The sequence below is a fragment of the Miniopterus natalensis genome, chromosome 9 (genome assembly GCF_054644295.1).
Source record: "Miniopterus natalensis isolate mMinNat1 chromosome 9, mMinNat1.hap1, whole genome shotgun sequence".
In the NCBI taxonomy this organism is placed as follows: Eukaryota; Metazoa; Chordata; class Mammalia; order Chiroptera; family Miniopteridae; genus Miniopterus; species Miniopterus natalensis.
In genome coordinates this window covers 53,788,520-53,804,430 of record NC_142089.1, presented here as the reverse complement: position 1 = coordinate 53,804,430, position 15,911 = coordinate 53,788,520, and the positions used below count along the sequence as shown (strand labels likewise).

The following is a 15,911-nucleotide window of genomic DNA, read 5'->3' as shown; positions in this document are numbered from 1 at the left end:
TGAAGTTGAACGTTTTTTTATATACCTGTTTGCCATTTGTATGTCTTCTTTGGAGAGGTGTCCAGTTCCTCTGCCCATTTTTTAATTGGATTGTTTGTTCGTTTGGTGTTAAGTTGTATGAGTTCTTTATATATTTTGTATATCAACTCCTTGTTAGAACTGCTGTTTGCAAATATCATCAGACGTTCAGTTGGTTGCCTTTTTGCTCTGTTGGCAGTTTCCTTTGCTGTGCAAAAGCTTTTTAGTTTGATATAATCCCATTTATTTATTTTTACCTTTACTTCCTTTGCCTTTGGGGTCAAATTCATAAAATCTTCTCTAAGACCAAGGTCTATGAGTTTAATACCTATGTTTTTTTCTATATAATTCATTGTTTCAGATCTTTTTTTTTTAATATGGCTTTATTGATTTCAGAGAGAGGAGGGAAAGGGAGAGAGAGATAGAAACATCAATGATGAGAGAGTCATTGATCCGTTGCCTCTTGCATGCCCCCCACTGTGGGTTTCCAGCCTGCATCCTGGGCATGTGCCCTGACTGGGAATTGAACCTCGATCTCTTGGACCATAGGTTGACGCTCAGCTGCTGAGCCACACAGGCCAGGCCATTGTTTCAGATCTTATATTTAGGTCTTTGTTCCATTTTGAATTAATTTTTGTACGTGGGAACAAACTGTAGTCTAGTTTCATTCTTTTGCATGTGGCTTTCCAATTTTCCCAACACTATTTATTCAAGAGACTTTCTTTTCTCCATTGTGTGATTTTGGCTCCTTTGTCAAAAAATATTTGCCTATATACATGTGGTTTTATTTCTGGTATATCAGTTCTCTTCCATTGGTCTGGGTGTCTGTTTTTCTGCAAGTACCATGCTGTTTTGATTATCATAGCTCTGTAGTATAATTTGAAGTCAGGTAGTGCGATACTTCTAGCTTCATTCTTCTTTCTCAGGGTTGCTTTGGCTATTCAGGGTCTTTTGTAGTTCCAAACAAATCTGATGATTTTTCTTTTGGTTCTATTTCTTTAAAAAACGACATTGGGATTTTGATGGGGATTGCATTAAATCTGTATCTTGCTTTGGGTAATATGGCCATTTTAACTACATTGATTCTTCTAACCTATGAACATGGAATATTTTCCCATTTCATTGTGTCTTTTCTATCTCTTTAAATAATGCTTTGCAGTTTTCAGTATATAGGTCCTTCAAATTCTTTGTTAAATTTATTCTTAGGTGTTTTATTCATTGGGTTGCAATTGCAAAAGGGATTGTTTTTTTACACTTATTTTCTGAAATTTCATTATTAGTATACAGGAAAGCAGTGGATTTTGTACATTGATTTTTGTATCTTGCAACTTTACTGTATTTGTTTATTGTTTTTGATAGTTTTTTGGTGACGTCTTTAGGGTTTTCTAGATACAGAATCATGTCATCTGCAAAAAGTGACACTTTTATTTCTTCGTTTCCACTTTGGATGCCTTTTATTTCTTTTTATTGCCTGATTGCTCTGGCTAGGACTTCCAGAACTATGTTGATTAAGAGTGGTGAGAATGGGCACCCATGCCTTGTTTCTGATTTTAAAGGAAAAGCTTTCAGTTTTTCACCATTGAATATGATATTGGCTGAGAGTTTGTCATAGATGGCCTTTATTATGTTGAGGTAATTTTTTTCTATGCCCATTTTGTTGAGTGTTTTAATCGTAAATGGATGTTGTATCTTATCAGGTGGCTTTTTTTTTTTGCATCTATTGATAAGATCATATTATTTTTTCTTTTATTTTGTTAATGTGTATTATATTAATGGATTTGCATATCTTGAACCATCCGCGTGCCCTTGGAATGGACCCCACTTGATCATGATGTGTTGTTTTTTTTAATGTATTACTATATTTGATTTGTTAGTGTTTTGTTTAGGAGTTTTGCATCTGTATTCGCCACTTTGCCCTACTTCAGTTTAGGCTTTCAGTATTTTTTTGCCCAAATTATTTTGATAGTTTCCTAACCAGACTCCCTACCCCTAATTGTAGCCCTCTCAAATCCATCTTCTACTTAGCGTGTCTGTCAAATGAATCTTCATTTCTTTCCCTATGCTATTCTCTCTGCCTGGAACACTCATCCTTCAAGATTCAGTTTATCATCACTTCCTTTATAAAATCCTCTCCAGGCTCCCCTTAGCCATCCAACTGCTCCCACATAATATCATCAGGTAAAATTAATCACTTCCCATAACTTTGCCTACATTAACTTTATAATAATATTTACTTCAACATACTTAATTTTCACCATTGCAGAAAAAAAAAGTCTTTGTCAACATTTATTAGAATGGAAAAGACCAGAAGAATTGTAGTGAAACTCCTAGAAGCAAGTTTGTTTTGGTTGAGACTTGTATCCAGACTTCTCAAAGCCAAGAGAGACAGTTGGCTATTCTGTGTGCTCGTTCTAAAAGCTCTGTGTAAAACTACAGACAAGAGGGGTGGCAAAGCCATAACTGGTCATCATTGTTTTGAGTTTTATAGTTGGCTCTTATGCTCACTGTCACTTTACTCTGTAACTCCAGCTTTTTATTCATCACTTCTCTCCTGAGCCCTGTTTGGTAAGTGATCTATGACAGTCATATTTATTTGTACCAGGCTCCCTCTTGATTGCCCTGATTCTGTTATTTGCGGATTCTGCTCATGTTTTACTGGTAAGGGTCATGTGTTATAATGGTTTCCTCTTTAGTTATGGCCATGTGCTATAGAAAGCTTTCCAAACTAGCCTTTCTCTCTTGCCACTGTTTATGCCCTTAAACAGGATTCAGTTCCTTTATCAGGAAGCTGAATCTTAAAACCATAAACATTTGCCTCACAGAATATAAACAAGAAGGCTTCAATTGATCTTTCTATGAGAATAAATATTGTTAGCCTATGTATGCAGTCTCTTCTCCTAGCCCAGAAAAAGGAGATAAGCCTGATAATTGCCTTTCTATGGCATTTTTTTCCTCTAATAAACACAAAGTAGGAAGAAATAAATCTGAAGTGAAGAGGACAGTAGGGAATGGGTTAGAAAAGATTACATGCAGAATTCTTCATGTGTAACTCTCACCTGAAATGGCCCAGGGTTGTTGCTAGTTTCTGTTTGCACACTTGGAAAGGGAAATGTGGTAGGTCAGCATTCCTTCTTAGGGGAACTTGAAGGATGGCAGATTGCTGAAGGCCAGTCACTTGATGTGTATAGGCGTTATAGACAGTAATGACTCCCAGTTTTCAACCCAGTAAGTCTACCCAAAAAGCTATGAATTTAGTTTATAAAAATGGGGACCATAACACACTTCCGCAGTGGGAAAAGGTTGAAAACAGAAATTTGTTCTCAAACTCTTTGTTCCTTTGATTATTTGCTATATTGTTTTCCTGAGCCTGCCATAACAAATGACCACAAACAGAGTGGCTTAAAACAACATAAATTAATTTTATTACAGTTCTAGAGACCTGAAATTGGAAATCAAGATGTCAGCAGGGCCATACTCCCTCCCCAAGCCCTAGAATACAATCCTTCCCAGCCTTTCCCTGTTTCTGGTGGCTGAGTGTTCCTTGTGTTCCTTGTGTTCCTTGTGGCTGCATCACTCCAGTTCTACCTCTGTCTTTGGCCCTCTCCTTTGTTGTTTCTCTCTCTTTGTTTCTCTGTGTCTCTCTCTCTCTCTCACTGTGTTTATTTATAAGGATACTCATCAGTGGATTTAGGCCCACATGGATAATCCAGGATAATCTCCTTTTAAGGTCCTAATTTAACAGTATCTGCAAAGACCCTTTTTCTAAATGTGAACACATTCACAAATCCTGGGGATTAGGATACAGACATCTTTTGGCGGGCCACCATTCAACCCATTACATCCATCTCCATGGTAAAACAAAACAACAAAACTGTACACTCTCAGTCACTATAATATCCAGTGGCCATTATGTTCCATATTGTTTCCAAGAGAGAATCACAATCTCTATGATATTGAAATTGAATTTTAAAACATTTGCTACCATTTGAAATGATTCTACCATAGTCTCTAAGTCACATGTCTCTGTTTATTGTAATAATATAATCTTTTCTTTTCCTAGGGTCATGTGGGTATACCAGGACCAAGAGGTGCCACTGGACAACAAGGGCCTCCAGTACGTTTTGAAAGCATTCTTTGTAATTCTGGCATTGAAAAAATAATAATGTTAATATATCTTATTTAGGCTCTCTTTCATGCCTGATTTCTGTTTTGGTTCCTATTAAAGGGTGAGCCAGGTGACCCAGGTGAACACGGACTAAAAGGAGAGAGAGGATCTGAAGTAAGTTGAAATTGTTTAAAGCGATTTGAAATTTATTGTTGGCTTGAGAAAGCAGAGGGGCAGGGACTGGCTGTTCATTGTAATTTGATGATGATTCATCCTTCCAGGGCAAGGATCACTGTAGGGCTTTGAACAGGGTGTTTGTCAGTAATTATATTGAAACATGATTATTGATTAATTTATGTGTTTTGACTTCTGTCCACATTTTTCCTTTACCAGCTGCCTACTCTGGCTTTGTGAAAATTGCCTCAGGTTGTCCCAACTAATTCTCTCTCCTTGGGATTTCAAGCAGAAATACCATAAGCCTTAAAGCCAGCATTGCAGAGTGAAGGCACAACAGTCACCCCTGTTCTGTTTTGGTAGGAATCTAGGAGCATCGTGTGAGACACACTCCTGATTGGTTTAACACACTTTTTTTCCATAAGGCAAATCAATTATTTGTTATCAAGCAAAGCAAAAATCTGGTGGACTGAATTTAGCCGTCTCTTTCCCTGCACTGATAGACATTGCCTCAACCATGGAGAACAACTGGCTGTGTACTTTGTACCATCAGGCCCTTGCTGCCCTGCTTTTCGTGGCATTCTGATTTTAAATTCTTAGGAAAATGTACTGTATTTTAATAATAAATTGGGGGAGAATAGATAAAAAGTAATGAATTTGAGACCATGTTTCTCCTAACATTTAAAGCATCCTTCACCCATACTTGTGCTTCCCGTTTGTGGGAGTAATTAAGCTGGGTTGAATCTGGTACTTCATAGGTGTTCACTCACCTGGAAGCCGTTTTGAATAGTCTTGGCATCTACCTAGTAACCCCCAGTCAAGTTTCATAGTAAATAAAAACTAATAAATAATACATAAAAATATCCCATTGAAGGCAAGTCTTAACAAGAAAAAAATAGAGAAAGAAGGCATTTGTCTCAGTCACTTAAAATTTTTAATACCCAAAAAGGTGAAAGTGAAAAAAGCTGTGAACCTAGAACACTGCTACTGCTTTCACACAATTTCCTATATTTGCATTATGTGCCTAAGGATGCAAAGGCATTCCCAAGGTTTGATTCTGAAATTGCTAACCTTTAACAGTTAATACTTTTATATTCTTGATGCTTTCTTTTTTCTTTTTGATATATATCAGGAAGAAGAAATTTTTTTTTTATGTTTATTAGTATCCGTTAATATTAGGCCAATGAAAATCAAATATTCTTACTAGACGACTGCACCTCCAGCTGACATGGTCAGTTCTTCCTGGATATCAGAGCTGAAAGTTGCTGAGGAACCATGGTTTAAATTCTGTGTAATCCAGGGGAACTAATTATTTCCTCCTTTGGGCAATGTTTTCATGCAGTCCAAGGTTGCATTAAAAAGCCTCTTAGAATTTAAAGTAGTAATAATTCTTACAAGAATAATCATTGATTTTGTATTATTTATTTAAGGACACCTTCATTGGCCAAGTGGATCCTGTCCATTGCTGTCATCTTGTTTTTGCAAACCTTTCAGTTTCTTTTTTTAGATTTGGAAATGGCCTTTTTAATTCACGTGAACAACCCGCTCATTTTTCAGAGGAAGAAATTTAAGTTCCAGGGAGATTATGAGTTGCTTAATATCATAGAACTAGTTACCAACAGACCCAACACTAGAAACTTTATTTCCTGACTCATATTATTATATAAAAGCCTCTATTACTTTGAAATCATTTATAAATTAAGTAAAATGTGATGAATTTTACATAACCAACTAATTCATTCATTGGGTTCTCAGACATGAGACTGTGAACAACTATAAAGAAAAAGTTAGAGCAAGTCAAAACCAACTGCAGAACACACTACATATTTTAAAAGACTTGTAATGCAAATGTAGTGAACATCTTATAACGGCTTTCAAAGACTTAAATTCAAGCCAAAATCTTATTTTCCTCATAAAACAGAATTCCAGATTTTAGTGAATTGAAATTTCTTGGTTAAAAAAAGAAAAAAGAGAGAGAGAGAAAGATTTTAATCCTTGTCTAACTCACTAAACTTATGTTGGCATTTTAAAACTACCCTCTAACAAAGTTAGAATTAGCAGTATCAAGATAACTGTTCAGCTTCATTTAAATAAATAAAAACAGCAAACAAACTAGGGTTTAGACTATAGTGTCACATTTAAAAATGTCTATTATCCAGAGTCAGATTACCTTCTGCAAGTGGTCTATGAACTGGTACAATCCCAATAACAGAAAGCTGTTTTAAATGGATTTGATTTCAAATGGACCATTCTGTTTTTCAAAGCACCATTTTTCATGTACTCTGCAGACTATATATAAAACTCATTTGCCTTTCCTATTATAAGAACAGAAAAGTCTGTTGAGTTATGAGGTACTTATATTTAAATAAAATAATACAAGTAAGTTAAGTGTGAAAGTAACATAGATACTCGTAGCTTTATTATATTTGAATTCTGGGCATTGAAGAGTGACTTATTTTTCCTTCTAATGATACCAACTCAATTAATCATCTACTAATATCTTATATGACAACATATTTTTTTTGTCTTTGGCTCAATCTGTAATTTCTTACTGAACAGACCACCTCTGTGTAGGATTAATGTTTAGTAATGGTTGGCTCTTAATTTTGTTTTAAGACTATCCAACAATTCCAACTTTGAGATTTTGTTTTAAATGCACAAATTTTAGAAAAGTACCAAAGTTCTATACTTTGTTGATCTTTGTCTATTTAAAACCATTGTTAAGACTGTGGTTTTTCTAGCTTACCTACTTCCTTTTAATTATGGTGATAATGATTATAATAAGGAAATCATTCCTAAATTGAACATATAAAAAGACCAGAAACTGTAGTTTTGTTGTGTTTGTTAAACACAAAAAGTGTTTAACATATAACAAATTGAGATATAACAATTGAGATATTTTGCCACAGTTGTCCAATTAAAAGTAAGAAAATACACTTTAAAAGTAATTTTATAATCTTACATTAGTGTTATTCTGTTAGAAGCTGCTTCCTGTTGCTCATCCAAGTCTGAATAACATTCTAGTTTTCATGATGATAGACTCATATATGTAGATTTTAGAGCACAATATTTAACTCTTCTGAAATAATCTCCAACCAACGTAATGGTCATTCCAAAATGTAATCAATTTGTGATGATATGTGAATCTCTTTAATTTATTTTATTTGAATGTTTGGAATAAGACACATACATGTGTAGCATATCTGAACCTTAAGCCATAAATTTAAGTATACTAAAAATATAACTTTATGTTCCTTATAACAGAACTTAACATTTGTTCTGAATGCCTATCCTACCTGGTGGTAGAAACCTAGTTGGTGGGAACCTAGTCAATTGACAGCCTTTAACTCCATCCACTCAAATATTCTGCATTTGATTTTGAGTTTCCCTGCTCGCTCTCTTGTCGAGTTTGCAGGTACACTCTGGGTGGCAGTGGTGGGGAGGAGGAATGGGAGGTGAGTCTGGTCTTCAATCACCATATATTTACACCAGAATCCACTGAAACTCACATCATCCTTGTGGCTCCCAGTTGCCACCGCCCTGCCATGTTGGCATGTACCTTGGCCCTCCTGGCAGAAGTTCTCTGATGCACGTTCGCACGTACAGCTGCTTTCTTGTCTCAGGTGCAAAGTCTCCTTAGATGGGCTTCTAAGGGGCACATGCTTCTGTTCTTGGCCACATGGAAATGATATCCTGCTCCCTACACTATGCTGGGTGCTTGTGGGGTTCAGACTCTCTCAAGCCAGTTGGCCTAGACCTCTCATGCAGAAATGTCTGCTCTATTGTTGACACTCAGTGCAGCTTATGTGACTTCTCAGTGAGAATGGTAGTCTCTCTGGCCATCATCTCTGTGCCCAAATCCCCAAATTTATCTGTGGGTATTGTTGTTTCTACCCACCCTGAGTCTGAAAGGACAGAGTGGGGTAAAGGGTTCTTCTCAGAGATATACATGTCAGTATTTAACAGTGTTGCTTCTCTTCTTTCTCCAACTTGAAAATCTTTATAACCCCTTAGATAAGAAAACTTCTCTTTTACATTAATATAATTCTTCTAAATCTGTTCGTTATGGCATCAATTTTATGACTTGAATCCTCTATAACTTTGGTTTTTAATACCCAAAGATAGACCTTTAATATTTAAAATTAGGCTTTTGTATTTAAATAAATATTCTTCTCAAACTGTTACCTGTCGTGACCTTCAGAGGACTATTTTGAAATTCATAAGCTAGGGAAAAGTCTATTTTGAAAATTAAAAATCTAGAACAGATCTATCACTTTGCATAAAAAGAAATACTGTGAAGGAAAAAACACATTGGTTAATGTATTTGAATGGTATCATGCTTCATATACTATTTAAGTATATAAGTATTTAACTATTTAAGTAAATAGCACTCTGTAGTGCTATTTAAATTAGCTGAAATCAGAATTTTTTTAATATTTAAAAATCTTCACTTACTTTACTTCTTTATTATGTTCTGAAAGATATATGCTATAATATGTATATCATAGGGATCACATGTTGCAGAAACTTCAGCTAAGCCGAGGTTACCAACTATCACATTTTGGGGTTTCTTACTGTTAGAAAAACTTTACATTAGTACCTTTTTAAGACAAGTGAAATAGTTTTCAAAGTTTGAAGTAGACCTCTTGATCCATGTATCTCTCCATTATCAAATTCTAAAAGTTAGATTTTTATCTCATATAAAATGTTTTTGCTCTGTGACTAGATATACTATTTCTTCTTAAAATGTTTAAGCTCATTTTCAGAAGATGTAATATCTTATACAATTACTTATTATTATTATTTTTAATATATCTTTATTGATTTCAGAGAGGAAGGGAGAGGGAGAGAGATGGAAACATCAGTGATGAGAGAGAGTCATTGATCAGCTGCCTCCTGCACGCCCCCAACTGGGAATCAAGCCCGAAACCCAGGCATGTGCCCTCACCGGGAATCGGTTATTGTTGTCAGTTTGAATCTTTGGCAGTTTACCCTCTGATTTGAAGAACTTATCCCATTTTGGTGGAATTATCCTGTTTGTGAGAAGTTTTGATGACTTCTGAGAAATGTTTGTGGTAATGATCATAGGCTTCTTTTTTTTTCTTCTTTTTTTTTTTTTGTGAACTAGGTCACTCTTTTCCACATTTAAAAAATAATAATTTTAGGATATCATCAGAATAATGGCATGATTTGCAAGGGTAAAGTTTCTAACTATCCTGGCAGACCAGTTGCTGCTGAATCAATTAGGATTTAAAACATCTCACACATGGAAAAACAAATAGTTCGTGGGAAATAAATATATTTTCTTTAATTCACAAGTATTCTCTCTGTGCTTCCAGAAAGCACATTTTAGGAGTATTGAGTCATGTCTGTTACTACTCTGTAAGGGCCTGGTGATCAGAGATTTTGACTTTGCATTCCCAGCACATGACAAAGTCCCTGGTACAAAATACTCAATAAATGTTTACTGCAGAATTAATTAAGTACTTAGTCACTTTCAATAGGGAAACAATAGTCCTGTCTGAAAGTTATTTATTAAATAATCTATTCAGTTCCCTCTTAGATTTAAGATTAAAATTTTTAAACCATGAATTTGAGGTAGGTGGAAATTCATAAATTATTTGGTCAAATTCTCCCAGTTGGGGTTGAAGAAAATGAATCCCAGGAAATTTAAAAGGCAGTCCCAATGATATACAACTAGTTAGTGGTAGTTCTTGCTGTAGTGTAGCATCCAGGTCTTAGGGTTCTTTTCTGTGCCTTCAGTTTAATTAAATGTGTTACAATGCATTGGCAACTGTGATTTACATTTTCAGGGCCCTCGGGGGAAGAAAGGAGCTCCTGGTCCTTCTGGGAAACCTGGGATTTCTGTAAGTAGCAAGTCTTTTGTTCCTTCCTTTCTTAATAGAATTGGCAACTTTAGCAAGCAGAAAAGTCTGGGGCCAATTATGACAAGTGTTGGATAAATTAGATTTTCTTCAAGAAGAATTTTAAGCCCTTGCTGGAACACAGAGGAAACAAAATATGACCGTTAACTCAAAACCACATTTGCTGTTTAAATGTAAATCTCCGTAATTGAAGGATGCTGTTTTCCAGTGTCTTGGAACCCTCTCTGTGGACTCATGCTACTCTCTGATGGTGAACCACTAAAAAATAGGGAACTTGGAATCTATGACTAAGTGGTGACAAAGGTCAGAGATCTTCAAGCATGAATAGAAAGACATGAGCCGGATTTTAATTAAAGGACTCAATGGCTCATTTTCCTGGTAAACAGAATAGAAAGCCTTAGAAAAAAATTTTTAAACTCTTTCATCACAGAACAAAAATTAATTTTACCTTAGCCATCAGTTTCCTCCTCCGACGAGGCAAACACGTGTTGACTGCCTTATTAGCCAAGATTTCCTGCTGGCCTTCCCTAGCCATGGGCTAGAGTACTGCTTTGGGTGTGGCCTGTGTTGGTTCAAAAATGGAGAGAAAATAAACATAAATTGTAACACATTCAGATCAGAGATTCGTACAGATAAAATCCAGTTTCCCAAGAGTAGGGAATTGTTCAGACCTTTACTCAGTCATGTAATTATCTAATTCGAAGTGGCAACAAAAAGAGCCATAATTTGTTTCTTAGGAAAATAATGTAATACAAGGTTTTGTAGATAGTGAACGGCAGCCTATATCCTAAGCTTACAGGTGACATAGCCAATCTTTTCTCTATAGCTGGATAAAGCGTGGGCCGGCACACTGAGAAATACCAGAGAATTAGGCTAAAACTGAAAAGGATGCACAGTAAACTGCTGATTAGCTTGGCATTTTGTTTAGGGAACTTTTAAAGATGGTGACCTGATCTGTTGAATCCAAATAGTAAATCATTAAGGAATCCAAGAAACAGGAAAATTTATCCAGGGACAGGGTATTAAAAATGTAAGCACCCCTCCCCTCATAAATAGAAAGGTATTTGTTATTTAATCATCTGTACATTGTCTCTCTGTAATCCGAGTAATTTTTAATTACCAAGGGACTTCCAGGCCTACCTGGGCCAAAGGGCCAGCAAGGATACCACGGAACAGATGGCATTTCAGGAAACCCTGGAAAAGTTGGGCTCCCAGGAAAACAGGGACGTCCTGTGAGTAGACTAAATATTTCTTTGCCTTTTATTCTTTATGCTTAGTGTCTCCTTGCTAGACCTTGGTATTCCGGCTGTTCTTCTTAGCTTTGACATTGGCTCAGATTAAGCCACTCATTTATTTAATAGTTATTTTGGATTTGTGTTGATGATTTCCAGAGTGTCAATGGGTACATTCATTTGGATATTTTATATCAAATAGCACATATTTTTTATTTTACCCATTTAAAATCTTGTAAATAGGGACCATAAGGAAGGGAAGTTTTAGGGGCTATGTTTTCAGTTCATCAGAAATCACCTTTGGAACATTCCCTCCTCGGCGGTACCTAAAGGCAGGTTCTGCCAAAAATTACTTTCCCTTTTACAGCCTCAACTGCTTTACTGTACAAAAATTGTGTGAATATTTTCTTTCATTTTATCTGGTGGTGATGCAATGATATAGATTCTTATTTTTCTATAAAACTTCTATCTTATGTCATCAGAAATTTAAAACATATTTTATCTTCATTTGGCCATTTCTCCTTTCCTTCCCTCATATCATCATAATCAAGATATTTTTATTATTCCATGTTTTCTTCACTCAAAATAGAATAATTAACTACATTTTTTAAAATCCTCACCCAAGGAAACATTAATATGAGAGAAATGTCAATCAGTTGCCTCTCATACGCACCCCAACCAGGAGTCAAACCTGTAACTTCTTGGCATGTAGGGTGATACTCCAACCAACTGAGCACCTGGCCAGGGCAATTAACCACATATTTTTCAAGAACCCAGGAAAGTTTACCCTTGTATGTTTCTGTTATCTGTGTATGTCTATCTGTTTTTCTCTTCTTAAATAATAAATTAATCCTAGTTTATCATATGTAGCATGATGCTGTATCTACACCCAAACCCAAATTACTATTCTTCATTCACTATGATGAGTTATCTCATTTAAAAAACAACTATGAAACTATGATGTAATCAACTTATTTTATTTTAGAAATAAATATCTGCCTAGATTCTATCTGAAAAGGTGAATGTTATTAAAGAGTCTTAACATGGTTTCTGTTTATTTAGAGGCAAAATGTCAAACATCAGAGCATCAGGTTAGGGCCCAGAAAACTTTGACAGCCAGGCTAATGTTTTTAATAAAAATAGTTGTAGAATTATGCTATTAACATCAGTCTGGTTAAAAGAGGGCTTTCATTTGAGATCTTGATCTTAAAAGGAGCTCAAATCTTTAAAATAAGTTAATAAATTAATAAATAATAAGCAAATTTAGGATGCAAGATGAATATAGAAAACTGAATTGCATTTCTATATACTAAAAAGATATCCTAACAATAAACAATCAGAAATTGGCATTTAAAAGCAGCTCTTACAATAGCATCAAAATGGGATAATCTAACCCCTGCAAAATGCACAAACCTGTATGCTAAAAACCATAAAACATTATTGACAGAACTTAAAGAAGACCTAAATAAGTGGTATATGTTCTATGTTAATGGATCAGAAGACTCAATACTATTAAGATGTCAATTATCCTATACATTGGCAGTATCTTACAACATTAAACATACACCCATCATATAACCCAGCCATTTCACTCCTAGCCAAGAGAAATGAAAGCTTATGTCCACATAAAAACTTGCACATAAATATTAATAGCAGCTTTCTTGTAATAGCCCCAAACTGGAAGCAACCCAAATGTCCATCAAGAGATGAATTGCTAAACAAGTTGTGGTACATATGTACAATGAAATAATAGTCTGCAATAAAAAGACTGAGCTATTGATACATGCTTCCACATGCATTGATCTCAAAATAGATATGCCAAGTTTTTTTAAAAAGCAGACTAAAAAGAGCACATACTGTATGACTCTACTTACATAAGTTCTAGAAATCGTAAGCTATTCTATAGTGACAGAAAGTAAATTAGTGGTTTCCTGGCAAGGAATGTTGGGAGGCATGGCAAGGATGGCTTAAAGAGGAACAGGAAACATTTTTTGGAGAGTCGATATGTTATCTTGCTTGTGATAATGATTTCACAGGTGTATTCTTTTTTTAAACTGATTTTAGAGAGAGATAAGAAGGGGGAGAGAGAGAGAAACATCGATTTGTTTTTCCACTTATTTATGCATTCATTGCTTGTTTCTTGTATGTTCCCTGACCGGGGATTGAACCTACAACCTTGGCACATCAGGATGACTCTCTAACCAACTGAGCTACCTGGTCAGGGCCATGGATGTATCCTTTATGCCAACTTACCTTATGTCAATTATACCTTACATAATTTACTATTATGTAAAATGATGTTATATGAGGGAGGAGGGAGAAGAGATAACACTGAGTAATAAGTAAGAGTTAGTAAATAAGGAATAGTAATTGTGTTGGGGAGCAGCAAAGAAACATTCCAGGTAGAGATAACAGCATATACCAACCTAGGAGAACATTGTGTGTCTGAAGAACCATAACAAGACCAGTTGGAAGCTAAAGTTTAGTGAGCAAGGTGTAGGGAGAGAGAGTTTGATTCTGTTCAGGTACATAAGGGACACATCATGATGGATATTGAAGGACAGATTAAGAATATTGAGCATTATTTAAAGACAGTAAGAACCCATTGAGGTTTAAGCTTAGGAGGGACATTATCCAATTTTACATTTTTTAAAGGACTCCCTATGGCTCCAGTATGGAAAATGGGTTGGGAGGGGGAAAGATTAGATGCAGAAGACTAGTAAGAAGACTATTTACTGCAGTGTTCCAGGCTATGTATTCATGGTTTAGACTAGACTGGTGGGGTGGAAATGGAAAGAAGTAGATGGTTTTAGGTGGTATTTAGGAGGTAGCTTTAACAAGATTTGATATTAGATTATGGGAGGTGAAGGAGGGAGAAAGGTATCAAGGATAACTTCCATATTTCTAGCTCTTGCAAGTTTCTAACTCAGTGCACTGTAGTGACCATCACTAAAAAAAATAAGACTGAAGGAAGCCCAAGTTTTATGAGTAAGGTTATGATATTCAAGTGGAGATAAGTCAGTAATTAGATATTGTAGGCTAGAGCTCAGAGAGGAGGTCAAATACTAATTTAAGAGTCATCAACATATAAAAATGCACTACTTCAGAGTACGGTTAGAAAGTAGATGGAATACTCAACTGGAATTTTTAAGAGACTATTTAGAGAAATTCATACAAGGTTAAGACAGCCAATAAAGAATGTTGGGGGAACTTTGAGACTATCAACAGTAGGGAGTGGTTGCCACGCTTAGACCTGAAAGGTTAAAGTAAAGACATAATGTCAAGTTGAGAGTCAAGCTGAGAAGCGAAGTTGTTGGAAAAGGGGCACCTCACAGGAGCCATAGCTGAAAGTAATCCAGCCACTGGCAGAATAGCAAAGCTGGGAGGATATGGGAGAAATAAATATATGCCCTCTCTCTCTGTTCACCCTTCCATACCCTAGTGGTGCATCCCACTGGCCAACCCCAGCTACAAGTCAGAGGACAAGAGAACTCAGATTATGCAACCCATCAAGGTCAGGCTCCCAACCAAATGGCGAGATAGGGAAGGGGCAGTGGAAAGATTTGGGGAGCAAATGAAAAAAAGCAAACAAAACTATGATTCGAACAATGGAAAGGTCCAGAATCAAGCGTGAGGAATTCCGTCATTCGGAAGTCAGGTGAAGGAGGAAGAGGAGAGTGCAACGGAAACAGATGGGGAGATGATGGGAGAGAGGAGACAGAGGCATCGCGATATCCAGTCACCCTGAGAGTGCGCTGGGCATTTCTTTATTCATTTCATTTTTGCTGTTTTGACTACTCAGCATCTTAAGCCCATTTTTATGTTTAGAAATTTTTGTGTTTACTCTTTTTGTTAGTCTTGGTGGGAGACTAGCTTCTACTACAGAAGTAAAAAGTTTCAGACTCTCACTTCCCCGTCAGTCCCTCTTTGAAACAAGGATGTAGGCCCCTGACTGAACCTCACCAACCTGTTTTACATACGCACCGAGGCCTTCACTTGGGCAGCTGGTGATGCATAGCAGCAGTGACAGTGATGATTCTGCTCTGCTGGCTGTGGCAGGAACATCAGCAGCCCTCAGCTTCCAGGCCTGGTGCACACCGCAGTGTCCAAGTTCAGGCTGCCTTGCCTCCCTTTAATTCTATCCATTTTTCAAACCTGCTTTTCCAGGTTTATTAGTGATTGTATGAGCTACTCTTTGTCTTTTCAGTAAATTTCTGCTTAAATTATCCAAGGTTGGTGTCCGGTGTCTGCAACTAAGGACCCTGACTAATATAGGAAACTAGTAAGATGAAATTATAACCATTGTGTCTTAGCATATGAAGGTCATTCTTAACTTTAGCAAATAACCGTTTGACTTGATGAGTGGGGGTAGAAACAGGATTGGAGTGCTTGAGGGGAAACCAAGGAGAGAATCAAGGTATTCAGACAATTCAGTGGAGAAATTTGGCTCTGAAGGAGAAAGTAGGGCAAAAGCTAGAGAAGAAACTGAGATTCAGG

General features: G+C 36.3%; 1 protein-coding gene across 1 annotated transcript in view; it reads left to right on the top strand.

The window, feature by feature from the left end:
• Nucleotides 1–15,911, top strand: part of COL24A1 (collagen type XXIV alpha 1 chain) — a 251,664-nt gene that overhangs the window by 192,667 nt on the left and 43,086 nt on the right. Inside the window, exons 46-49 of the mRNA XM_087820561.1 lie at nt 4,079–4,132; nt 4,244–4,297; nt 10,111–10,164; nt 11,307–11,414. Coding sequence (XP_087676687.1) covers nt 4,079–4,132; nt 4,244–4,297; nt 10,111–10,164; nt 11,307–11,414 — 270 coding nt within the window. The remainder of the gene's footprint in view (nt 1–4,078; nt 4,133–4,243; nt 4,298–10,110; nt 10,165–11,306; nt 11,415–15,911) is intronic.